Here is a 26711-nt window from a genome sequence, read left to right as displayed (position 1 = left end):
AACCTACCTCCTAGGGGTGTCGTAAGGATAAAAGCAACAAATAGCAGACAGGACCTGTGACAGAGTACACGCTGCCAAACGTCTGTTAAACACATAAGGCTAAGGCCACTCTCACGGTACCAGCGGGACCCCCGAGGTACAGGGAGAGGAAAGGACAGGCTCAGAGCAACGGGGCGCCTCCCTTCCCTCAGGCCATCACCAGCCACAGCCAGTCGAACCCTTGGATTATCCAGGCGCAGGCCCTCCCTGCTCGCTCAATGTTCCTGAGCTCTGGCTTGGCTTCCGCCGGGCTTCTTAATTTCATTCTCACGCCAACCAAAAGAGGGCGGTGGGTCCATCAGGCCCAGGCCACAGAGGGCAGGACTGAGCCCCCAAAGGGGTGACATAATTCCTGTCTGTCTCTGCGTGCACCCGGGCGGGGAGGAGGGTGCAGTGGACTGTGGGCTCCCCCACCCCCATCCAGCCCCAGCACCCCCCGCATTATCTCTAGGCGGCAGCAGCTGAGCCTCCCGGTATCTCTCTGATCCCCCAAATTTCCGGTTCCCCAAAGACAACTCAGGATGTGGGGAGGGAGGGGCAGGGAGAGGAGGAGGAGGGAGACAGAGAACGTGAGAGAGAGAGAGAGGTCACAGAGAGACAGAGGGCCACAGAGGTGACAGAGACACCCAGAGACAGAGAGACAGATGAGAGATAGAGCTTCTAAGAGACTGAGACCCAGGTTGAGGCTGACAGAAACGGAGGCAGAGTCAGAAAGGGGGCGGTGACCCTGGGACACACAGAGACAAGGGGAGACGGGGAGGGAGGGAGAGACCCAGAGACTGAGACGGAGGCAAAAATGAAAGTGGCAAGTGGGACGGGGAGAGAGGGGGCTGGAGTCAGAGCGGGGTGTGGGGTGCTGTCAGGAACCCAGAAACAGAAAGACAAGTGGCAAGACTGAGAGCCGGCTGGGAGAGGGTGAGAAACACTCAAAGGCCCAGCCAAGCAAGGTGCATGAGGAGGCAGGCAGGGACGAGGACCCGAGCATGGAGGCAGGAGGGGGCCCCGGGGGAGGAGAGCAGAGGCCCCCATGTCTGGGGCTCTCAACCCCGTAGGGCCACAGATGCCCACAGCATCCACCCCTCGGGCTCACGTAGCTCACGTATCCCAGAGAAGAGGGACCTGGCTCAGGCCCAGCTGTCCAGAGTTCCAGAGCCAGCAGCCCCAGTCTGAAGTCTGGCACAGGAGTGTGCTCTGAACGGCCTCAGCGACTCGCCCCCGCTTAGTGACAGAGGAGGACAAAGAGGCCTGGATTGGGGGGGGTCATGGTGGGCACAGAAAGTGGTACTCAGGAAAAAGGGTTGCTTGGACCACTCAGGGAGGGAGAGCCAGTCCCCTGCCTGATCTGGCCACCTGCCTTCCCCGAGCCTTAGTCTCCTCACTTGCAAATGGGTGATAAAGAGAAGAACATACTCAGAGGCACAGTAACCACCAAACATCTGTGAAGTGTGTGGCACCTTGCGTGGCCTATGTCAGTGCCCGAAGGCGGGCCTTGTTGAAGGTCGAAGCTCCACAGCATCCTGTCTGGATGAGTCAGGGCCCTTTCATTTGCAAATGACAGAAACCCAGCTGGAGCTGAGCCAAGTGAACCAAGGGTGTTAATTACCTCGTGTAACTGCACAGTTGACAGGTGGAGCCTGCGTCAGGAACCAGTGGATCCAGGACCTCAACCCAGGTTCTCGCAAACTTTTCTCCCCCTTCCTGGTACTGCTCACCTCCATGCTCCCTTCTCCCGCACAGGTGCCCTTCATAAGGTTCTCTCCCGGCCCACATCCTCCTTGTTGAGGGGTCCCGGAAGAGAGAAAGAACCTTATTCCCAAAAGTTCTAGCAAGAGTCCCTGTGCCAAGCAGAATTTGCTCTCCGTGGGATTTCTCTTTTGGTTTGCCTCGTTGGGTTTCCCTTTTGCACCAACTTTTAATGAGTACATGGTCTCCCTCCCCCTCCCTCACTCCTGGGTAGGTGGCACTTCCATAAGTAACTCTGGGATTTGCTGAGGGACCTTAGGCAAATCACTTCACCTTCCTGAACCTGTTACCTTCTCTACCAGAGGGGTTCCTCACACCTTACGGACAAGAGTGTTGTGAGACTCAATGAATTCATGAGTGCAGCACACAGTAAGTGGGGAATAAATGCATCGCGACAGCCGCCCTCCCTTCTACCAACAAGAGCCCCTAATTTTCCCCGGGTGCCTTCCCTGTTTCCAGTCCCTCAGAGTGGAGCACATGACCCGGTCCTAAGTCATTTAGCCATGGCATTCTCCGGGCCAGTGACCAGTCAGGGGAGTCTTGTGACCTAAACTAGGACCATCAGAGTAAGTGTAGGGCTTCTGCTGAAGGTTCTGGGATACTCTACAATAGGCCGGCAGCTGGAGCTCTGAATCAACCCCTAGCCTGGGAACCGCCATATGCCGTGGGTGCGGCCCTAAAAAGCAAAAAAGAAAAAAGAAAAATCGGAGCCCTGCCGCCCACAGCCAGGATGGGAACCTGGAAGGATATGTTCCTTGCAGCTGCTGGAACCATCACAAGCCCACAAGGGAGGGACTGTGAAAAATGGAGACCATGGAGAAAGGAGAGCTGAGGAGAAGCTGGAGGTTGGTGATAACACTTAGGCTTCTGACTCCAGCCGTACCTGAGTTCCACCATCCTCAGCAACAAGGGATCCTATTCATTCACTGTCAGGGACATCATCGGGGGCTAGGGACCCTAGAATCAGAAGGTTTTATTTTTAGGGCCGAAGGTGCAGCATATGGAAAGTTCTTGGGCTATGGGTCAAATTGGAGCTGCAGCCGCTGGCCTACGCCACAACCGCAGCAACGCCAGATCCGAGCTGCATCTGGAACCTACACCACAGCTCACAGCAACGCTGGATCCTTAACCCACTGAGCCGGGTCAGGCTTCGAACTCGAATCCTCATGGATGTTAGTCAAGTTTGTTTCCGCTGAGCCACAATGGGAACTCCAAGATTTTAAGTTCAACATCCTCAAAGGTTCCTAAAGCCCGGAAGCCTGGTGGCAGAGTTGAAACTCAAACTTAAGTCTCCTCACGGATATGCCAGTGCTTTTGCCACCAAACTCAGTCCTCTTTCTGGAATTATTGCTCATTTGGTGGAAATGACAGGAGCCATAATTATCCACTAGGAATTTTTGGTGGCAAGGGAAAGAAAGCCTGGCTTGAATTGGCCTAATTAAAAAAAAAAAAAAAAAAAAAAGGTTCATTCATTCAGGAGTAATGCCTTCAGGCACATTGGATCTGGGTGCTTATACAGGCTATCAGGACTCAATTTTTCTTTTTCCTTTTTAGGGCTGCATCCACGGCATAGGGAGGTTCCCAGGCTAGGGGCTGAATCAGAGCTACAGCTGGTGGCCTACACCACAGCCACAGCAACGCCAGATCTTTAACCCATTGAAGGAGGCCAGGGATTGAACCTGTGTCCTCATGGATATGAATAGGATTCATTAACCACTGAGCCATGACGGGAACTCCTAAATAACATTTTTTAAATGTGCTAAAATCAAATACACTTGGGGAATACTAGGTTAGGCAAAGAGAAGGGTTTATCACAGGACCTCTCAGAGCCATGAACCCATCACAGAGCATTTGACTCTGCCAGGATTTGGGGAATGCGCTTTTCCCAAACTCTCCTGAAGGCAGAATGCTTTCTTGAAAAGCTTCTCTCAGGACGCATGAGCCACACAGTACATTTTGTTGTTGTTTTTGACTGCATGCGCGGCACGCAGCAGTTCCTAAGCCAGGTATTGAACCCACACCACTGCTGCAACCTGTGCCACAGCTGTGGCAATGCCAGATCCTTAACCTGCTGCACCACCAGGGAATGTCCCACACAGTGCATTTGGGGAGAAACGGCACTGAACACCACAAACAGCCTGAGCTCGCTCTTTCTTTCCTTTTCTTTTGTCTTTTGAGGGCCGCACCCGCGGCATATGGAGGTTCCCAGGCTAGGGGCTGAATCGGAGCTGTAGCTGCCAGCCTACACCAGAACCACAGCAATGTCAGATCCAAGCCACGTCTGTGACCTACACCACAGCTCATGGCAATGCCAGATCCCCAACCACTGAGCAACGCCAGGGGTCGAACCCAAAACCTCATGGTTCCTAGTTGGATTCGTTAACCACTGAGCCACGACAGGACCTCCAAGCCTGAGCTCTCGTAGCAGGCACTGTGGATGCCTTGTCCGTGTCCCCCCTCCCCTTTCAGGGCTCACTGGCCCAGGGACCTGCCAGTACCTGCCTTCCTCTGCTCCAGGCTTGCCTGGGCCACTGAGGCCCACTGGGCCCACCAAGAGTGGCAGCTAGAAGTTCTGGAGAATGAACAGCCCCCTCCCCAGAGCAGCCCTCAATTGGGGACTACTACGAGAGGTTGTACTAATATCCTTGCTTCCTCTCCAGGCAAGATGGCTCACACCCACCCACTCTACAATGTACCCTTTGTGGACTGCCCTCTCTTTCCTGTCTTACTCCCCTGCCAGTGTTTTGGGGACCACCTCCCAAATAAACTATTTGCATTGGGACGCTTGTCTCAAGGACTGCTTCTGAGAGACCCCAACTCCAGAAAGCTTACTTCCCAATGCTCTTTATTTTCTATTTTTTTAGGGCCACACCCACGGCATATGGAAGTTGCCAGGCTAGGGGTCAAATTGGAGCTGCAGCTGCTGGCCTATACCACAGTCACAACAATGAAGGATCCGAGCCTCATCTGTGACCTACACTGCAGCTCACAGCAATGCCAGATCCTTAACCCACTGGGCAACGCCAGAGATCAAACCTGCATCCTCATAGATACTAATAAGGTTCCTTATCAGAGTCACAACGGGAACTCCCCAGTGGCCTTTAGAAGCACCCAACTGTCTCCCCCAGCAATTCCGAGAAACATTCTGTCTCACTTATCACTAAGTCTACCTTTCCTTCAACAACAGACTTCAAGAAAAAAAAAATCTACTTGTGTTCCTTGGCTTCCAGTTGCAGGAATGCTACTTACGGACCACCTCACTGTGCTGAGAACCCCAGCCCCAGGGCCACAGACCTCACTGACTGTCCCACCTGGCTCATCCAGTGGTGGAAGCAAAGCCACATCCTCTTGCTGATCCAAGAAACACCAATGGGAAACTGCTTAGTGCCTCAGGGAACACCCCCACCCCCCAATCCATCAAGGCAAGGACCAGAGTCACCTTGGCCAGAGTCCCCTTGGACTTCCCCAAGCCTCACAGTCCACAGCCAACCCAATGCCACATTCTTCCTTTCGCCTCCCAAACTTCTCCTCATTCTATCACCTCTCTCCGTTGCCCCTGCGGCTCCTTCAGCTAGCCCACTGTTTCTCACGTGGGTTACTCCAGCAGCCTCCTCACTGATCCCACCTCAGGGCCTTTGCATATGCTGCTCCCGAGGCCTGGCACACCATATGCAACTCACCCACTTGGCACAGACAGACTGGCACCTCTCAGCCTCCTATTTACTGCCTCCTAAACTTGCCCTGCTTTCCTGCCCCCATCCATTCCCCACTTAGGCCTCAGTTTCTCTTCTTACGAAACCACTCAGATATGCAAACACTTGAAAGAATCATGTATCAAATACCTGCATTTAAGTATAAAACATGACACGTACCATCGAGGGTCCCTGAACTCGTTCCCAGGCATCCTTCGCCTCTGGCCTGCAGTAACCGCTCTCCTGAGTGACAGGGTCTGCTGTTCTCAGTTGTCAGCAATTATAATCTGCTCCGAGCCCCTTGGATCCACCTTTTTAGCCTTAGTCCATCTGCTGGTTTGTCCAGATTTATACCCAGGAATTTGCTAGGCAAGGGGACACACCATCTTCAGCTTTGCTGATGTTGCCAGATTATCCTCCGAGTGGTTGTACCAACATAACTTTGTTGGTAAACCGTCTGGCCCAGGCATAAAAGTGCCTCTGCCCTTTTTTATTTCCTCCGAATAAAATATTTTAACAGCACGGTTTTTTTTTTTTTTTTTTTTTTTTTTTTTTTTTTTGGCCACACCAGCAACATGTCGAAGTTCCCGGGCCAAGGATCAAACTCATACCACAGCTGCGACCCCAAGCCACAGCAGTGACCACACTGGCTCCTTAACCCAATGCACCACCAGGGAACTCCTTAACATCCCTTATTGATGTCTAGTTTGTCTCTGCCCCTCCCCAGACATCCCTCCCCCACTTCTCCAAAGGGCCTCTCACAACCTCCCCACTTAGAGCAAGGGCGCTGGTGGCAATAATCCCGGAGGCCAAGAGGCACAGATCTCAGCCCAGATTTGCCACTTTGGCTGTGTGCCTCTGGGCAAATCGCTTCTCCTCTCCGAGCCTGTTTCCTCACCTACAAAACCGGGAAACGCACAGTAATCCACAACAAGGGGCGTGACAACAACTACAGAAGCATGGAAATGCGGCAGGCACTCCACAAGGGAGCTGTTTCTATTACCTTTGGTGCCCACAGAGGATGCCAACAACTTTGCGTCTCACTCAGGACTACTCTGGTTGTATGCGACACAAACCCCAAGTCAAGGCGATGGAAGAAAACTGGTCATTTATTGGCCCGAGTAACTGAAGTCTGAGGGGCTATCTTGCTTCAGGTGTGACTGGATCCAGGTGTTCTGACACCACCAGGAAGCCGGCCAGCCCTGCCCGCCTCCGGGCTGTCTCTCCTCCATCATTCTCAGGAGGCACTCCAGGCATGGGCCCCAAGGACCACATTCCCCACGACTGCCGTGAAGAGAAAGAGCTGCTTCTTCCTGACATTTGCTGCCCATGTCCAGCGCTGGGCCTCACTCTGGCCAGGTGGTCACTTGCTCACGTCGGAACCAGTCACAACGACCAGGATGTCCTCCAGATCCTGCTACTGGGGATGGGGGGTGGGGCGGGCGTCTCAGAGCAGCAGCAGAACCAGTCGGGCGCTCCTTTGAAACACAGAGTCTCAGGCTCCATCCCAGCTCGACTGAAGCAGAGTTTGCATTTTAGCCAAACCCCCAGGGGAGCCGCCTGCACAAGTCTGAAGAGGACGTCACTGTCCATTAACTTTTTCAGTTGCGGAGGCAATTTTTAAAGTTCTGTTTTATTAAGAACCACAAAATGTAGGCCCTAAGAAAGCCGTTTGTGGTTGTCAAGTCCACCCGCTTGTTTTAAAGAGGGAGAAACTGGGGGCCAGCAGGGAAGGGTCTCCTCTAGACGCCCACCCAGTGCTTCCCTTCCGAGGACTAACTCGTGGAGAGACATGTCAGAGCCCCAGAAGGCCCAGCCGGGGTTGGAACTGCCTCATTCGAGAGGTGACGTGTCCCACGCTTCGTTCAATTACACACACACCCAGTCAGGGACCCGGGAGCATGTGAGGATGGAGACCCAGAAGCACGCATGCGCACAGGCGCCTGCGCATGCGCGAACACACTCCCGCATGCGCACACAGACCCTCCCAGACCCCGCCCACCCTCGCTCCGACTCTGACCCACTAGGCACCCCCTCAAAGCCAAGATCACTGCAGACCACACCAGCCTTTATTCTATTACAGAGTAGGGCTGGGGCCAGGGTACTTCATTCTCAGGCTGCGTCAGAAGGTGCGGAGTATTGGGGCCACATGGACTGGACCCCGAAGTGACAATAAGTTAGGGGGAAAATTCTCAGACTGTTGTCAGGCTGGAGCCGGGGCAGGGTGGGGCTCTACAAAGCCACTGCCAGCTGCTGGGCTCAGCACTCCTGGGCAAGGCTGGTTCCGGAACAGGCACACTGAAACACAATAGGACAGAGAGAGAGGGAGGGGTGATGAGGTCAGGAGGCTGGTAGAGGTCAGAGAGGAGAGGGCTGAGATGGCGGGAGGGCAGGGAAGGTCGAGGGCCCGAAAGTTCAGGGCAGGGCTGCGCTGGGCGGGGCCTCTCACCAGGCCCTCAGTTAAGCTGCAGATTCTCGTAATCTGGAGCTTCTTCATCCTCCACCTCCTGGGAACGCACGGTGGCTGTGAGGGAAGCGGAGGTTGGTCTCCAGCTGGCAATCCCCACCCCACCTCCGCAGAGGCAGCTCCCCCAGTGTCTGCCCCACGTCCCCCCAACACACACCAGGCTTGGTCTTGGCCACGGGCTGTAGCTCCTGGGACACGTTCACATACTCCCGGCTCCCATCTGTGGGGACAGGTCAGAAGGAGGGACGGCCATACCCAAAGGGCGGCAGGCCCCATTGAGGGTGAGAGAGGAGGACACCCGATCAGAGGGTGAGGGAGTCACAGAGGGGGCTGTGGGCATCCCCAGGGCTGGGGTGAGCGTGGGGATGGGTGCTGGGGATGAGGGTGAGGGAGGGAAGGTAGACCCCAGGAGGGCGCCGGGGGGCTCAGCCACTCACTTAGAGACGCATCTGCACTCTCCTCACTCTCAGGAACGTTCACGTAATCTTCCCCGGACTCCACTGTAGCAAAAGCACCAGTGCCCCCGGCACTGTTACCCAGAGCCCCCAAGTACAGACACCCCGAGACTCCCAACCACAGCCATCAAAGACTTTCCACGTGACCAGACCAATGAGACTCCTACACACAGATACCCCCTGCCCCCAGAGACCATCCCCACAGTCAGTCCCAGAGGGGATGGGGGGAGGGCAGTTTGGACCGGAGATGCTGGTGGCGATGGAGGAAAGTAGGATACCTTGGTCAAAACCGACTAGAGGGAATAGAATTGTGGGAGAAGAGACAGCAGACCTCCAGGTGACCCCCTAGCATGTCCTCCAGGTTGGGGAGCAGCTCAGGGTGATGGGGCTGGGTGCCATGTGTGAAGAAAACAATACCCAGGGCTGGGCTCACTTAAAGGCGCCATTAGCCCCGCTGCCCTTCCTCCTTAGCCAGGCCTGCCCAGACACCCGCTCCTGTCCTTGTCCCTTCCTAGCACCTGTCGCCATTGTGGCATTTTATTCGTGCTGACTTATTTCTCCACGAGGATGTAGACAAGGCAGGCTTCCAAACCAGACTGCCCAGGTTCAAGTCCAGCTCCAGCTTTAACTTACTGTGTAACCTCAGACAAGCTACCTCACTTCTCTGGGCCTCAGTTTTCTCACCTGTAAAATAGGGTGAGGAATGGTACCCACTGAGGCATCGTGAAAACTAAAGCAGTGAATTAAAACAGGGCCTGTGGTACAGGAAGGGCTGCCAAGCTTCTGTTAAAAAAAAAAAATAACTGTACCGATGGGGCAAAAGAGGGCCAGGCGGGGAAGGGCCAGGCTCCAAAGCAGCTGGGAATTGTGTGGTTTAATAGTAATACGTTAAAACACATAACACTCTTAGCAGGGCACATAGGACGCCCTTGACAATGTCAGCTCTTATTTATCATGACTGTACTTCATGATAAATAAGAAATACACCCAGGAAATATGATGATTATATCCAGGCACCCAGGAAATATGATGGATGAACGAATGAGTGAATGGATATAAGTGAATATAAGCCCTTGGACAGAGAAGTCTGGGGCTCAGGAGAGAGGAGGTGAGTTAGGAATCTGGATGGCAAATGAAGCCGGGTGTGGACGTGATGGCCCAAAACAAGTCGAGAGAGAATACAGGAGAGACAGAAAGGCAGGTAACGGGGCACTAATGATGATGAGACCTCGACAAAAGCCTCTAACAGGCAGGATGAGACTAAAATGAGAGAAAAGCAGCCCAAGGGAAATTAAAACAATCCAGAAAGCAGAAGAAAACGAACCCCCACAACCCCCCTCAAAAGACCACCTACAATCAACATCCTTATCGAATTACGAGATGATATTGCCTTCGTGAAACAAGAACAGGAGGCTATGAAAAAGGAACATTCAGAGATGAAGAAAGGTTTTGGACAGGCCAGACAAAATAAAAGCATAGAGTCCAAAGAAGAATCAAGTCAAGGAAATCTCACAGACAAGAAAGGGAAAAGACAACGAGAAAAGAGGAGAGAAATGGTAAGAAAATCAGAAGATGGGAGCCGGAAGTCCCCTATCTGAAGGACAGACGTGCCAGAAAGAGAGAAGAGAGAAAATGAAGGGGGAGCAGGCATCCAGGAGGAGAGGGAAGAGCCAAGGGCTCGCAGCCCAGAGGGGCAGGGGGTGGTCAGACGGCAAACTCACTGGAAAAGGCGCTGTCTCGGAGGCCGGGCTTGTTGGACGCAGGAGCTGCTGGGACCGTGGCGCCAGTGGCTGGGACGCTGTCGGGAAGCACCACCCTGAGGAAAGTCAAGGATGGGGTGAGCAAGGACCCCCCGGCTTCAGCCCCTACCTCCCACCTGGCCACTCACAAGTAGCCCTCGTTGTGATAGTCTTCCTCATCCTCGTCTTCGTCCGCATCCTCACAGACTGGCTCTGGGGGGAACGACACAGGGTCAGCAGAGCCCAGGGCGGGCCCTGGCCTCCTCCCAGCCAGGGCCGCCAGGATCGCAGACGCACCCTCGTTCTCGTAGCTGGCCACACTGTTGGCTGCCAAGAGAGCGCGAGAGGGAAATCAACTCAGCTCAGGCGGGCCTGGGCTCTGCCCGGCCCCAGCCCCTGGGCCCCGCGCCCCGCTTACCACCATCTGAGTCCTGCCGGGAAGAAGGCATGCGGTGGGAGCCTCCGGGGGGCTGCGGGGATCGCCTAGGAGTCAAAGGTCAGTGGTCATGCTGGAGTGGGGCTCTGGGGCAAGAGGGACTGCGACAGGCTAAGAGGCCCCCATTCCAAGGAGGCAAGGGGCCGCAAAGGAGGATTCAGAGGGGGAGAGGCTACTTACGGGATGGGGAGCAGATCTGGCTGGCTCAGGGGTGGGTAGGAGGTCATAGGCGGGTAGGAAGTGGCTGGTGGCCAGGGGGCAAGTGTGGCTGAGGACACAGGACCAAGCTGAAGAAATGACTCCAAACATCATGCCCTTTACCCGAGTCAAGGCCTCAAAGGGCAGACTGACCCCCAACACCCCTGGGCCCTGGGGTGCCCCCATCTCCTCCCCACCCCCAGCTCATGTCAAGGCCATGTGGGCAGCCATAGGGGGGAACTAAACAAAGGCACATACTCTCCGGCGCCAGGGGACCCTCTCCCCACACCCGAAGGAGGGGCCCCGCCGTGTACTTACGAGGCCGCTTGATCACGATGCTACTTGGGGTCAAACTAGCGGGAGAGACACAGCTTGGCTAAGTGGCTGCCAGAGGCCCCAGCCCCCGCCCCAGTCCCCTCGGGCCCACCGTGGGTATTGAGGGAGACACACACACACTGGGTCACCTGGGCAGACTCACCTATCGGGGGCAGCAGTGTCATATGAGCCTGGGGAAGAGAGGGCTGGTGAGGCAGGAAAAGGGGGTGACGGGGGCAGAGGGAGAGGGACCCTGGGGTGCTTGGCGTCTCCGAAACAGTTAGAGACGATTAAAGAGGGATGAAGGGGTTGGGGAGTGGGGTGAGGATCCCTGGAGGTGGGGGGTGTCTGGGCATCCAATCACCCCACCAGCACCCACTCACCTGGCAGCTCTCGGCAACGCACACACAGTGCCATCAGCAACACGGCCAAGAGGGGCAGCAGCAGGAGGCCCAGCGCGTAGGGGATCAGGCTGACCGCCTCCATCTGCAGGAGGGGGCTTGGACCTGGCCTAGCTGCTCGCTGCACAGCCCTCAAGAGCAGAGCTGCTGCAGGGCGAGGGCCAGGCCAGCAAAGGGGCAGGGGCCAGGCGGGCACCAGGCTGGGAGCCTGGTAGAGGGGCAGCCGCGCCCCCTCCCCTCAATGGGCTGAGTGGGCGGCAGCGCCGGTTCTGGAAGGCCCTTGACCCCAGGGAGGTCAGGCCAGGCTGGGCTGGAGTCTGGGGCACCAGGCGCCCCTATACAGACCCTGCGCCCCAGCCGTACCTGCCCCTGGGCTCTGCGCCCGCCTCTCTCAGCGCCTGCCCGCCTGCCTGCCTGCCTGCCTGCCCGCGGCAGGAAGCTGTGGTAAGCGCCGGGTGAGGGCAGGAAATCATCAGGGCTCCTCAGCCGGCTGCACCCGCCCCCTTCCCACCCCCACCCAGCCAGAGGGGAGGGGAAGGAGGCCTCAGGAGCCACCACCCCCACCCCCGGGCCCTCCAGAAGGGTCTGCTGGTCTCCGGACAAGAGGCAGCTCACAGCAGGGAGAGGAGGGGAAGATACTTGCAGGCTGTGGCCGCCGTGGCCTCCACAGCCGAGGCTCAAGGAGGCAGCAAGGAGGGAGGCTCAGACAGCAGGACCTCTGAGGGGCACAGGGCAGTGCCCACCCCCACCTCGCCCTGGCCGGCCTGCCAAGGGCGGGCGGGCTCCAGGGAAGACATGGGCGTGACTCATGGTCACACGAGCCAGCTCACTCCACCCCCTCGTTCACCAGCCCAGAAGGACAGGGATTTGCCCAAGGCGCCACAGGAGTGACCCAACGGCCCCTGGAAAACTGGGTCTAGAAAGGGGGCGTCCCCTGCCATCCAGAGGTCAGAGGTCACTAGCACCCAGAGAGACTCCAGCAGGCACTTGGGGTCTGGCTACAAATTTTATTCAGTTACAAATAGCACCGAGCCCCTGGGGCTGCTCCAGTGGGGATGGGGAGCATCCCCTCTTGGCTCCCCATGTAGTGCGTGGGAGCCGGAACATGGGCCAAGCCCCTCCTAAGAAATGGGCCAGGCTGAGAGCTTGGGCCCAGGCCCCTCCTGGGTGGGCCTGGGGCCAGCCGTGGTGGGTGTGCAGGTAGCAAGCGGTGACCCCCCCCTCAGATGAGCACACTGGACACGGGGACCCGGGTGGATCGGCCTCGCTGGGGCACCACAATTCGGTCATCGGCAGGCCCGGCCTCAAACAACAGACCTGCCGGGAAAGGGAGCAGAGCCAGGGCTGGATGCACAGACAGACACAGGGTCAGGAAGGAGACACACAGGCAGGGGCAGATGGACGGGGCAGCAGAGCCACCCGCGCCACGGACACAGAGGGGCATCAGCTCGTGGAACAGCAGACGCGACGTCCGAGGAACAGGAGGGCTGTGGACACGGGGCCAGGCGGGCGGACAGACGGACAGACAAGCAGGGGGCATCGTGAAGTTAGACAAGGGGCTGTGGACAGACAGAGGGGAGGCCCCACTGACCCTGTACGTGCAGCTGGGCCCGCCGGCGGTCGCCCTCAATGAAGACGGCGGTGCCCAGGAAGGCGGCGCCGCCCAGCGCCCCCACGAAGGCGCAGAGCATGAGCGAGAACTGCAGGGCCCGGAACTCGGACAAGAAGGAGGGGGGCCAGCCCCGGCGGAGGCGGTCGGAGATCTGTGGGGAGACAAGGAAAGAAACGTCAGGAGAAAGAGCCAAGCAGAGGGAGCCCCCAAGTTCCCGAAGAATGAAGACTTAGGCCTGGACCTCCAGGGGCCTCCCTCGTGGAAATCTGTCCGCCTCGCTGAGGATCGGAGGTGATGGGTGACGGGGCCCAGAGGACTCGGATGCCTCACTAGGGCCAGACCCTCTCATGCGACCTGTGCCCAGACCTCTGGCCACTGATCGGTGCTAGAAATAATTCAGGGTCCCCCGAGCCCGACCCCAGGCCTGGTGGAGGGGCTGTGCTCACCAAGCCAATGAGGTAGGGGCTCCCGGCATCACCCAGCAGGTGGGACAGCACGATCTGGAAGGCTTCGGCAGTGGAGCGTCGTGTGGGGATCACCACGTACTGGTGGGGAGAGGGGCAGGGGGCGGAGGGCGAGGACAGGGTCAAGGCTCAGCCTGGGCAGAGATCAGGTGAAGCCCAGCCCAGAGGTGTGGCTGGCATAACGGCTGGCATAAGCGCTCAGTCCAGGGCTGGGTTTTTGGGTTTTTTTGGGTTTTTCTTGTCTTTTTGCCTTTTCTAGGGCTGCTTCCCACGGCATATGGAGGTTCCCAGGCTAGGGGTCTAATTGGAGCTGTAGCCGCCGGCCTACACCAGAACCACAGCAATGCAGGATCCCAGCCACGTCTGCAGTCTATACCACAGCTCCTTAACCCACTGAGCAAGGCCAGGGATCGAACCTGCAACCTCATGGTTCCTAGTCCGATTCGTTAACCACTGAGCCACAATGGGAACTCCCAGGGCTGGGTTTTGAAGAAGGGCATTCAAGGCATTCAAGGCAAGTGGGGCCTCCTGGCCCCCGCTCCCTGCTCCCATCAGCCTCTGGGGTAACCCTGGAGCACGGCGCCCTTACTCACCAGCAGAATGTCAGCCACGATGGCCCAGTTCATGGACAGCAGGGTCTCTCCAATAAAAATGAAAATCTGGGCGATGGGAGGTAGGCCGTGAGGGAAAGGGACCAGAGGTGGGGCACTAGGCTCGTCGCAAGGCAGACACACGGAGGGTCGCCGGGTACCAGGCCCACCTCTTAGCTCGCTTAACCCTCACGACACCCCCAGGAGGCAGGTGCTACCAATGACTCCCATGTTACTGCAGACGGAACGGAGCCCAGAGAGGTTAAGGCACTTGCCCCGTGTCAAACACCTAAGAAGCGCCAGAGCTGAGACCCAGAGCCAGGTGTTTCCCCTCCAGAGTTGGCTCTGATCCTGGTCCTGCCCCAGGGCACTGTTCCTCCACCCTGGACCCAGAAGGCCCCCTCAGACACCTGCTGGTTACTCACATAGGTGGCCACGATGCTACCACGGGCACTGGCAAGCGACAGGAAGAGGAAGGGTGCGGAGCCCAGGAGGCCAGCAGCACAAACCAGCGGGTCAGCCCGGGGGTTGGAGCGGCGGAGGCGGCGGCTGATCTCCACACCCAGGCCCACACCCAGGACCCCGGTGAGGCAGGTGATGAGCCCGAAGATGAGGCTGGGGGGAGGGGGGGGGGCTAGTCCCTCTGCCCACAAAGCCCCCTGGCCTCACCCCCCATGGCCCAGAGAGAAAGATGGTCCATCCCAGCCACCCTCACGACCAGGTCTGTCCAGGCACAGCACCCCATGTTCGCAATGCTCCTAGAGGAGGGCACCCATTTCCCAGACTGGGAAACTGACACTCGGGGGGAGGAAGTAGCTTGCAGACAAAGGATCCAAACTCTCCTTGCCTGAGTCTGAATCCCAGACACGCCACCTCATCCCCTGCCATCTGCAGGCCACCCAGCCCAGCCCCCATTTGGGTACCTGTCAGAGGAAGAGCAGGAGTCTCCAGGAAGGCAGGGTGGGGTCTCACCCAAGACCACACGGGAACGCAGCAAGAAAGCAGGAGCCCAAAGAGCCAGGGAGCCCGTAACAAAGGCCACAGCAGTGAAGCCGAGGGAGGACAGGATGAAACTAGGACTTCAGACAATTAGGAGGGAGGAAGTCAGACTCCACTGAGGTATCGGGATCAGGGACTTCTGTTCTCCCTTCCAGGCTGATTAAAAAAAAATTTTTGGCCACAACCACAGTATGAGGAAGTTCCCAGGTCAGGGCAGTAACCAGAGCCACAGCAGTGACAATGCTGGATCCTTAAGCCACTGAACCACCAGGGAACTCCCCTGGCTTATTTGAATAGTCAGGGCACTAGGTTATGGAGGCTGTCCTGGCTCCCAAGAATCTGGGCCTGTAATTCAAGCATAGGCCACAAGGGGGCAGTAGTGGCCAAATTCCTGGCAGTGGGGTAGAGCCAGCTGACAGCAAACTGAACAAAGACCACACCCACTTAAATCTCAACGTAGACCCTGGTGCCCCCAAGGTGGGGGGCCTCCCATGTTGTGCTAGCAACAAGCGAAACTCACTTTCTGGCCAGAGCCCTCAGATCTGCCCACCATGAGGTGGGGTTCAGGGGTGGTGAGTCTGAGTGGCGCTCCACGGCTCCCCTTGGTGGCTCCCGTACTACCAGGAACAGCAGTACAACGGCCAGCACTCCTAGACCTGGAGTCACCTGGGGAAAGAGCGGGCTTCAGAAAAAGCAGAGACTGGGCGACACTCAACCGTAGGGGCCGAGAGAATGTGTGGATATACAAAGGCAACTCAGGCCCCAAGACCTCAAACTCCTAGCGAGTGCCTGCTCAAGGAAGCTGAACTTGTGACTGGGGGGCGGGGGCGAATGCCACTAAGGCCCCTGCCACTGGGGTTTCTGCAAGCCTAACTGTTCCCTCTTTGGTAACAGTACCCTAATATTCGCCCACTTCTCTCAACCCACGTGGTTCAAATAGGGTGCGGCTTGTAACCCAGACTTGGCCAGTGAGAGTCATGTACATCTCCCAGGCCTCGGAGACAGATTCAGTGGCAGGCATATGACCCATGTTTGTCTAATCAGACACCATCCAGGACTATTGCTCAAGGATCCAGGGTGCTCAAGTTTCTAAATGGGAAGTTAAACACAAGGAGCTTTCACTTCCTCGAGAAGGACAATAACAAACAGGAAAGCAGAGTTGTGACGGGGGGGAGTCCTGGATCCAGCTGCACCTGAAGCTCACTATTCTGGGGACTTTCTATTATCAGAGCCAATACAGTCCCATTTGAGGGCTTACAGTTTTACAATGGGTTTTTTGTCACCTGCAACCAAGAGTTTGGTCTATCATGTGGCTTCATGGTGAGGGCAGCTAGGCTTCCTGCAGGCTTGGCAGAGTGAGCACTGCCTTAAAAACTGGATGTTTGAAGGTAGAAAAGGAGGAATCAATGAGCATATTATTGAGCTTCTCCCAGGCTGTGACCAGACTCACCCTCAGAGCCCAGTGCCAGTCCCCGGCCACATCTTTCACTTTGGAGCCTGCGATGTAACCCAGACCACTGCAGTGGGTTGGGGAGAGACAGCTGGTCAGTCACATCCCAGGCAAAGCCCTTCTGCCTCCCCGCCATGCCCGAGGTCCCCTCACCTGCCCACCGGGATGGCAAAGTAGAACACGCTGAGCATCCGACTCCGCTGGTCTGCCACGAAGAGGTCAGCGATGAGGGTGGGCGCGATGGTGGAGTAACTGGCCTCCCCAACCCCCACCAGGCCCCGGGTCAGAAGGAGCAGCCAGAATCGCTGGGGAACGAGACACGGGGGAAGTGGCACCCCACCTGGCGGCCAGCCTCCCGGCCAACCTCACCAGCCAGCTCTGAGAAGGTGATGGGGATGGCAGGAGAGGCCTGGGTTTTCAAATCAAACAGACCTGAGCTTGAATCCTGGCTCCACTACGTACTAGCTGTGACTTTGAGAAAGCAACTTAACCTCTCTGAGCCTCTGTTTCCTTATCTGCAAAAGGGGAATAATAACAACTGTTCACATAACTAGTGTGAGAATTGGACAACCAAAGGATGCTTCATCACCTTGCACCCAGCAGGTGCACAAGTCAATCTTAGCTTCTGTCTTGCCCAACCCACCTAAGACACCCCAATAGTGAATAATGATCTTAGGTGGGGGTTTATTCGTCTCCCAAGGACACCAGAAGCTCAAGACAAGGCACAATCGCTCAATGAGCCTATCTTGTGTCTGGGGCAGAGGAGACAGAGTCCAAGGGCAGAGAGTGAGAACAACAGACAGAGGAGATTTCAAAGGGGCAAAGATGCAAGAGCTAGGGAGGCAGGACAAACACCAGAAGAGGGGCATCGAGGAAGGTGAAGGGAGTTTCTGGAAGGAAGAAGTGGGTCAACAGAGCCAGAGGCTCTCAGGAGGTCTAGCAACAACAGGACAAGGAAATAGGAGCTACAGTTAGCAATTGAGAGGGCGCTGTTGACTTTGGCAGTGGCCAGGTGGGGGCAGGTTAACCAGCAGCGCTCAAGGGGGGAGAGGGAGGAGAGGAAGGGCAGGCAAAAGAAGAGCTTCCTTCTGGCTGCTCTTTCACCCAGACTGGAGCTAGTCCAGGGGTCCTTTCGGGAAGAGGAAGATGGAGAGAGGGCGGTCGATAAGGTCCTTCTCGAGGCAGAGAAACCTGAGTGTTTTAAGTGTGCAGTGGGAAGAGTCAATGGTCAGGGGGAGAAGGGATGACGGACGGAAGAAGGTTCTGGAATAAAAGGGGAGAGGAGGGGATAGGCGGATAACTCAGGCAAGGAGGGGATAGAAGTTGGACCAAGGAAATTGCACAAGCTCCCTTGGTCCTGTCTTCAGTGACTCCAAAGAACAACAGCAAAGACTGATGGAGGAGGCGGGGGTGGGGTGGGGGGCAGAAGCAGGAGCCAGCGTGGGACCTCACCTCTTTGGGGATGAAGGATGACCCCAGTGTCACCAAGGACCAGAAGGCAATGCCCCCGCACATGAGATACTTCCGATTGTACCTGTCACCCAGGTAGCCAAACACAGGTGCCAACACCATGTAACTGGAGATGAACACTGGGGGGAAGCAGAGAGTCACAGCCCAGCCCCAGTATCCCTACCCCAACCCCCACCCCAGCTCAGGGAAGAAGCGGGTGCGGGTAAATAATTCCCAACCCAGAAACTACCAGAGCTTCCTAAGTGTGGTGTCAGGGAGCGGGGAGCCCGGCCCCATCTGAAACATCATTCTTTTTTTTTTGTCTTTTTTTTTAGGGGTGCACCTGTGGCATATGGAAGTTCCTAGGCTAGGGGTCCAACTGGAGCTGTAGCTGCTGGTCACAGCCACAGCCATGCCAGATCCGAGCGGCATCTGTGACCTACGCTGCAGCTTATGGCAATGGCAGATCCCTAACCCCAGCGAGGCCGGGGATTGGACCCAAATCCTCTGGGATACTAGCCAGTTCTTCACCCTGTGAGCCACAAGAGAACTCCTGAAACATCTTTCAAATCTTCCACCGTAGAAGGGATGGCGCAGCTGACGCCTCACTTTCATCCACTCGATGAAATCCAAACTCCGTATCTTGGCCAAAACACACTTATCTGATCTGGCCCTTTGCTACCTTCTCAACCTCACATTCATCCCTCGCTGCCTCCCAAAGGTCCAACTGCCAGGTTCAATACCATCTTAAGGCTTTGGGCACCTGCAGTCCTCACTGTCTGGAATGGTCTCTCCTCTTCTCTGAGCTTCACAGACCTAACTAAGCTCCTTCACCTTCAGCTCAGAAACCTTCCCATCCATCACATATCCATTCTCTTTACCACATTTGTTCTGTCTTCTTTTACTGAACAGTTACTGCCCAGCACAAAACAGGTGCTCAACACACTTGTGTTGCATGAAAACATGAACAGGGCTGCTGAGAAAAACCTGTTTCTTATCTAAACTCAACAACTTTTTGGAGTTCCCGTCGTGGCACAGTGGTTAACGAATCCGACTAGGAACCATGAGGTTGCGGGTTCGATCCCTGGCCTTGCTCAGTGGGTTAAGGATCCAGCGTTGCAGTGAGCTGTGGCGTAGGTCGAAGACGCGGCTCAGATCCCACGTTGCTGTGGCTCTGGCTTAGGCCTGTGGCTATGGCTCCGATTAGACCCCTAGCCTGGGAATCTCCATATGCCGTGGGAGCGGCCCTAGAAAAGACAAAAAAAAAAAAAAAAAAAAATTTCTTTCTTTCTTTTTTTTTAGAGTTGCATCTGCAGCATATGAAAGTTCCCAGGCTAGGGGTAGAGTTGGAGCTGCAGATGCCATCCTATGCCACAGCCACAGCAACACCAGATCCAAGCTGCCTTGTCTGCGACGTACACCCCAGCTCACAGCAACACTGGATCCTTAACCCACTGAGTGAGGCCAGGGGTCAAACCCACATCCTCGTGGATACTAGTCAGATTCATTTCTACTGAGCCACAATGGGAGCTCCCCTAAACTCAACAACTTTTAAGAGCTTTGCAGACCTGGACCTATGATCTCATTTTCATTCCATGGAACGTTGGCTTAAATACCTCCAGTTCCTTAGCAGCCTGGAGGGCAGCAAAAAAAAAAAAAAAAAAAAAAACACTGCAAAACCTGGTTTCCAACTCCTCTTCTGCCTTTTGTTGTGTGACCCCAGGCAAGTCTTAACTCTTCTCCTAGCCTCAGTTTCTTTATATAAATGCAGATAATACTACCTACTGCCTCTATAAAATAATAATAAGGATTCCTTGGCTGATAAAAGGATTAGAAGACAATGGGTGTAAAAGGTTTGGCCAAGTTCTTTGGATGTTATTAGCTCCAGGGCCTCCACCTGCTACCAGCACAGAAATGAAGGAGAGAAGGAAGGAAAAGAGACTTGGCCCTGGCTTTGGCCCTCCCACAAATCCCAAGTTCTGAACAAGTAAAACTCACCTCTCCCCTTTCCAGACACTCTGCTGCCATTATTTACTGGGTGCCCAGCATTTTCCAACACTGTCCTATGCCCTTCACCAGCACTATCTCATCTAACCCTCACATCGGTCCCAAGGGGTGAGCTGGGTTATTACGAACTCCATCTCACCCACAAGGAAAGTGAGGCTTAGAGAGATTGAGAGCCTTGCCAGCGATCACATTACGTGGAAAGCTGAGATTGAAACCCAGGTCTGACTTCACCGTGACAACGAACTGACTCCCTCTTTAATTCTCTGTAAATATGGCTCCTAACTCAACAGGACCGCCTCAGGGCAAAAATCACAGCCCTCTGGCCACCGTACCTCGCACAAATGACTCCCCAGGCATGCCAGGATGCAGCCCCAGCTGGAGTAGACAAGATAAAAGATCTGCTGTGCCCCCAGGAGGGACCTCCACTCACCGGTCTGAATGAGGCCGGAGCTACCGTCTCCGATGTCGAAGAACTGCTCGATGTCCGGAAGGACGCCTGGGAAGAAGAAGACTCAGGATGCGCTGGCCGAGGCCGCCCCACCTTCGGAAACCCGCTCCCTTCCCCTCTTCTAACTTTCTCCCTGAAGTCAGTACCAGCCACGGTGAAGCGGTCCATGTAGTTGAGGAGGTTGATATAGCACAGCACCGCCACTATGAGAGCCGAGCGGCCTGAAGACAAGCCCGTGATGCGCTGCAGTCCCTCCCGGTCCAGGACCTCGGGATCCTCGGACTTCGGGTTCCCCATGGGCCCCGGCAAGCCCGGGATGCCGGGCGCCGGTCCGTCATCCGTGTCATCCGCCTGGCTGAGGAAGGGCGTGGAGTCGGACCCGGACATGGTCCCGGGGGGTCGCGCCCGCCCGCGCTCCGGTCCCACTGACGATCCCTGCGTGGGGAGGAGGCTGGAGAAAGGAGGATGGAGGGGGAACCCAGGCAAAGCAGGTGCGCCGGGAGACCGGGAGGAGCTTGCCCCGAAGCCCAGAGCACCGGGGATGGAACCCGGGCTCTATCATGCGTCCCCGCCCCGGCAGACACACCGCGCGGAGGAGACGAGTGGAACCCGGTGAGGTCGGGGACAGGAATGGGTTGAGGTTCGAGTCCCCTACTCCCCCAGCTGAGGCACCCTTCACCCCCGGTAGGAGCCCACCGCACTCGCGAGCCCTCAGCCCCGGCTCTGCCCCACGGCCGCCGCCATGTTGCCTAAGAGCCGGTCATGTGACACCAGAGCTGGGCTGGGGGCGGTGAACGCCAAGGTGGGTCAGCCCCCGACGCGACTACGGAGGCCGCGCGCGCCCCTGCGGCTTCTCTGCCGCTCTCGCATCACGTGACTGAAGGCGGCAGCGGGAGCTCTCCACCCAGTTTTTCAGGCAGGACCGACAGACGACCTAAAGGAGTCTAGGTGACCTAGTGCGAGTCCCTGACCGTCTGAATCTCGGCTTCCTTATCTGCAAGGCCTGCTTCTTATCGAACGAGATCAGATTAGATAATGGAATGTTAAAAGGGTCTGGAAATTGGAGTTCCCTTCGTGGCACAGCCGAAACGAATCCAACTAGGAACCATGGGGTTGCGGGTTCGATCCCTGGCCTTTCTCAGCGGGTTAAGGATCCGGCGTTGCCGTGAGCTGTGGTGTAAGTCGCAGACGCGGCTCGGATCCCGCGTTGCTGTGGCTCTGGTGTAGACCGGTGGCTACAGCTCACATTCGACCCCTGGGAACTCCATATGCAAGGAACAGTTCTTACGCTCTTACCTACTGTGTCCGTTTGGGGCTTCATACATGCTCAGTGATGAATGAATGGTGAACAGCGGCTCCCAGTCCTGGCCTCTTGCGTGGCCTCGGTCAGCTCCCTCTAAATCCCTGAGCTTTCCCTGCAGGCGTTGAAGAAAGCCTCCCCAGAATTTATCCACCGCGTGTGGAGTCGGTTTTTCCCTCGCCTCTAACGGGACCGAAGCCCTTGCGCCTTCTAATGGTCTCTCTTGGAACAGGCAGGGGCTCAGGAGGCCAAGCTGCAGACTGGGCTCAAAGACTACAGAGCCTTGGCACCAAAACAGCTTGGTTGCTTGGCACCTCCCTGCCCCAATCACCAAGCTACAGCTGATAAACATACACTCTAAGTAAAATTAGTGAAGTTCTATGCAAATGCAAATTCAAGATCCCTCTTCCAACCAGACCTCTAAGCCCGTCTGCTGAAATTCTAGTCTCCTAAGATCTTGAGGCCCCCAAGAGGCCTTACCTGAAACCTGAGTCCAGGACCTACTTGGCATTGCCCCCAGGAGGTACTTCATGTTTCAGAACATTAAGCCTAGTCTGCCATGTGGGCCTAAAAGAAAGAGATGGAGAGGGATTTCAGATTGTATTCATTGAATTTCCTCAGTGCTGTTGAGCATGTACTCTATACCTGGCATTGTGTCTGGTGTCAGGCAAATGCAGATTTATCTGGAGCTTATCTGAAGGGGACAGCTATTCATACACATGTGAAATTGCACCTGTCAAATGAAAAGGCAAACCACAGACTGGAAGGAAGTATTTGCAAAGCATGTATCTGACAAGTGACTTATATCCAGGTGTATAAAGAACTTTTATTTATTTACTTATTTATTTTTAGGGCCACACCTATGACATATGGAAGTTCCCAGACTAGGGGTCAAATTGGAGCTGCAGCTGCCAGCCTACACCACAGCCACAGCAACACCAGATCCGAGCCTTGTCTGTGACTTACACTGCTGCTTGCTGCAATGCCAGATCCTTAACCCACTGATCGAGGTCAGGGATTGAACCTTCATCTTCATACTTGTTTGATTCTTAACCTGCTGAGCCACAGTGGGAACTCCCTAAAGAACTTTTTTTTTTCTTTTTGGCTGCCCCGAGGCATGTAAAATTCCCAGGTTAGGGATCAGATCTGAGCTGCAGTTGAGACCCAAGCCTCAGCTGTGACAGCACCAGATAGTTAACACAGGGCCAGGGATGGAACCCGCATCCCAGTGCTCCTTAGACACCGCTGATCCCATTGTACCACAGCAGGAACTCCAAGAACTTTTTTTTTTTTTTTTTTTTTTTGCTATTTCTTTGGGCCGCTCCCGCGGCATATGGAGGTTCCCAGGCTAGGGGTCGAATCGGAGCTGTAGCCACCGGCCTACGCCAGAGCCACAGCAACGCGGGATCCGAGCCGTGTCTGCAACCTACACCACAGCTCACGGCAACGCCGGATCGTTAACCCACTGAGCAAGGGCAGGGACCGAACCCGCAACCTCATGGTTCCTAGTCGGATTCGTTAACCACTGCGCCACGACGGGAACTCCTCCAAGAACTTTTAAAACTCAGTAAAACAGGGTTCCCTGATGGCCTAGGGGCTAAAGGATCCCTCTGGCATTATCACTGCTGTGGCTCGGGTTCAGTCCCTGATCTGGGCTGACCTGGGAATTTCTGCATGCTGTGGGTGCAGCCAAAAAATAATTCAACAAAACTTAGTAAGACAAAAACACAAATTTTTTTTTTGGCCTTTTTTTTTTTTTTTTTTTTTTTTTTTTTTTGGTCTTTTTGCTATTTCTTGGGCCGCTCCGGCGGCATATGGAGGTTCCCAGGCTAGAGGTCCAATCGGAGCTGTAGCCACCGGCCTACGCCAGGGCCACAGCAACACAGGATCCGAGCCGCGTCTGCAACCTACACCACAGCTCACGGCAACGCCGGATCGTTAACCCACTGAGCAAGGGCAGGGACCGAACCCGCAACCTCATGGTTCCTAGTCGGATTCGTTAACAACTGCGCCACGACAGGAACTCCTTTTTTGGCCTTTTTAAAGCTGCAGCCGTGGTATATGGAGGTTCCCAGACTAGGGGTCAAATTGGAGCCATAGGCGCAGGCCTAAGCCACAGCCACAGCAACGCCAGATCTAAGCTGCGTCTGTGACTTACATCACAGCTCACGGCAATGCCAGATCCTTAATCCACTGAGCAAGGCCAGGGGTCAAACCTACATCCTCATGGATACTAGTCAGATTTGTTTCCATTGAGCCACGACGAACACTAAAAAACATAATTTTTTAAGTGGGCAAAAGATTTGAACAGACATCTCGCAAAAGATAAATGAATGGCCAACAAGAATATGACACCATTGGTCATTAAGGAAGATACAATTAAAACCACATTAAGATACTACTATACTAGAATGGCTTAAACAAAGAAAAAATAAAGGCCCTGATAAAATCCTGGAAATGATATGGAGAAACTAAAACCTTCATACAGTATTTATGGGAATTGCAAATAGTACAGCTATTTTGGGAAGCGAATTCGCAGTTTTTCTTTAAAAATTAAACAGACAAAAAAAATTAAAATTAAAATTAAACAGACACTAAAAAAATATTAAGTATACACTTCCCATGTGACCGATCAACTCCACTACTAGGTAGCTATCCATGAGAAATGAAAACATGTTCAAACAAAAGCCTGTATGCAAAATTCAGGTTCATTAGAAGCCTTATTTGTAATAGCCATAAAATGAAAACCAAAAAAACAAGTGTCCATCAACAGGTGAAGCGTATATCCATCAATGCTACACATAATATGGATAAATCTCAAAAACATTGTGCCAAGTGAAAGACCCCGACACAAAAGACTGCATACAGTATTATTCCATTTGTACAAAAATCCAGAAAAGGCAAAACTAAAGTGACAAAGCAGACTAGTGGTTGCCTAGGGTCAGGGGGAGGGAGAGGTACAAAGAGGCACCCCGAAACGTCTGTAGGATGTATACGTCCGCTAAAACTTATTGAACTGTAGATTTAAAATAGTTCCTTTGAGGAGCAGAGCATTAAGAACCTGACTAGGGAGTTCCTGTCGTGGCGCAGTGGTTAACGAATCCGACTAGGAACCATGAGGTTGCGGGTTTGGTCCCTGCCCTTGCTCAGTGGGTTAACGATCCGGCGTTGCCGTGAGCTGTCGTGTAGGTTGCAGACGCAGCTCAGATCCCGCGTTGCTGTGGCTCTGGCATAGGCCGGTGGCTACAGCTCCGATTCGACCCCTAGCCTGGGAACCTCCATATGCAGTGGGAGCAGCCCAAAGAAATAGCAAAAAGACAAAAAAAAAAAAAAAAAAGAACCTGACTAGTATCCATGAGGAAGCAGGTTTGATCCCTGGTCTTGCTCAGTGGGTTAAAGGATCCAGCATTGCCGTGAGCTATGGTTTAGGTCAAAGATGAGGCTCAGATCTGATGTGGCTGTGGCTGTGGTGTAGACCGGTGGCTACAGCTCACATTCGACCCCTGGCCTGGGAACTTCCATGTGTCAAGGTTGTGACCCTAAAAGCAAAAAAAAAAAAAAAAAAAAAAGCCTGAGGTCCAAACACAATACCTCTGGACATTAATGAAAATAAAACTCTGGTTATAAAGGCAAGTATTTTTATGCTACTTGGTTTTGCCAAATGGGAAGAATATTTGGCTCTTCTCCAAGTACAGGTTCCTTTTTCTCCCTCTTTTTTGGTCACCCCATGGCATATAGAGTTCCCGGGCCAGGAATCAGATACAAGCTGCACCTGCAACAGCGCTAGATCCTGTAACTCACTGTGCCGGCCTGGAAATCCAATGTAGAGACACCACCAATCCTGATCCTGTTGCAGCCCAGCGGGAACTCCACAAGTCCCTTTTAATTAGATGGATCTCAAAATTAAATTTCCTTTAAGGTCAGAAAAATCACTTTGTCCATACAGACCTATTGGTTTCAAGTAGAGCCAAGTTTTTGCTCCATTTGCTTTGGAATTGTATTTCTGGAATATAAGTACATGTGGAATTTCTTTTTCTTTTTAGGGCCATACCTGTGGGATATGGAAGTTCCCAGGCTAGGGGTCAAATTAGAGTTACAGCTGCCAGCTACCTACACCACAGCTCACGGCAACGCTGGATCCTTAACCCACTGAGCGAGGCCAGGGATTGAACCCCCAACCTCATGGTTATTAGATTCGTTTCCACTGCGCCACAACAGGTACTCCTGGAATTTCTTGGGGAATTTCTATGACAAGTAGCACAAAAGAGTCTGGTATGTATTTTCTTTTTTTTTTTTTTTTTTGTCTTTTTGCTATTTCTTTGGGCCGCTCCTGCGGCATATGGAAGTTCCCAGGCTAGGGGTCGAATCGGAGCTGTAGCCCCCGGCCTACGCCAGAGCCACAGCAACGCAGGATCCGAGCCACGTCTGCAATCTGCACCATAGCTCACGGCAACGCTGGATCCTTAACCCACTGAGCAAGGGCAGGGACTGAACCCACAACCTCATGGTTCCTAGTTGGATTCTTTAACCACTGCGCCATGACGGGAACTCCGAGTCTGGTATGTATTATAAGGACCGGATAGCAGGGGCATTTGACCTGGTCAACAAGGTTTGAGAGCCTCTCTGAGAGCGGTCCTTGAACTCTGCCAACAAAAGGAGAGCAAAGAGCATTTCACGCTCCATCCAAGTCTCCAAAGATTAACCCACTGTAGCTGCTGACTGACAGAGCACTCAGTGCAGCAGACCAGGGATTTAGGCAATAACCAGATAAAGTACCCTGTGCCTCAGAGAAGACATCAAGGCTGGAAAAAGGATGTGCTTTGGACAAACAGGCTGTTAAGTAGTTCATAGGCCTTTCAGGCAGAATTTATTTTATTTTATTTTGCTTTACTATGTTATTTTATTTT

The 26711-nt window shown here is 54.5% G+C and overlaps 2 protein-coding genes across 12 annotated transcripts; both read right to left on the bottom strand.

Annotated features, from left to right (window-relative positions):
• Positions 1-6563: 6563 nt before the first annotated feature.
• LAT (linker for activation of T cells) lies at positions 6564-11878 on the bottom strand. 4 transcript variants are annotated; one of them, XM_085017156.1, is made up of 12 exons: positions 11468-11878; positions 11248-11275; positions 11088-11122; positions 10752-10858; positions 10554-10618; positions 10433-10462; positions 10285-10348; positions 10118-10212; positions 8379-8441; positions 8099-8161; positions 7924-7998; positions 6564-7772 (listed from the first exon to the last, which is right to left on the bottom strand). In XM_085017156.1, the coding sequence occupies exons 4-11, from the start codon at positions 10796-10798 to the stop codon at positions 7931-7933; spliced, it is 495 nt and encodes a 164-aa protein (XP_084873282.1). In that variant the 5' UTR covers positions 10799-10858; positions 11088-11122; positions 11248-11275; positions 11468-11878; the 3' UTR covers positions 6564-7772; positions 7924-7930. The 4 variants fall into 4 exon arrangements, with proteins under 4 accessions (XP_084873282.1, XP_084873280.1, XP_084873281.1 ...); XM_085017154.1 differs by having other exon boundaries at positions 10752-10839; XM_085017155.1 differs by having other exon boundaries at positions 10285-10462.
• Positions 11879-12477: 599 nt separating this feature from the next.
• On the bottom strand, positions 12478-21989 carry SPNS1 (SPNS lysolipid transporter 1, lysophospholipid). Of its 8 annotated transcripts, none has more exons than XM_085015652.1 (13): positions 21801-21989; positions 20651-20859; positions 20487-20552; positions 18053-18189; positions 16754-16905; positions 16601-16667; positions 15671-15816; positions 15075-15230; positions 14577-14766; positions 14155-14220; positions 13544-13642; positions 13077-13248; positions 12479-12802 (listed from the first exon to the last, which is right to left on the bottom strand). In XM_085015652.1, exons 1-13 carry the CDS (start codon positions 21827-21829, stop codon positions 12708-12710), a joined length of 1584 nt encoding a protein of 527 aa, XP_084871778.1. In that variant the 5' UTR covers positions 21830-21989; the 3' UTR covers positions 12479-12707.
• Positions 21990-26711: the final 4722 nt, after the last annotated feature.

This window comes from Sus scrofa, chromosome 3 (assembly GCF_054392235.1).
Source record: "Sus scrofa isolate SSC_HxYL_T2T_F1_AM1 chromosome 3, Sscrofa_HxYL_maternal_Yorkshire_Landrace_v2.0, whole genome shotgun sequence".
NCBI lineage: Eukaryota > Metazoa > Chordata > Mammalia > Artiodactyla > Suidae > Sus > Sus scrofa.
This window is presented reverse-complemented; position numbering and strand designations above follow the sequence as displayed.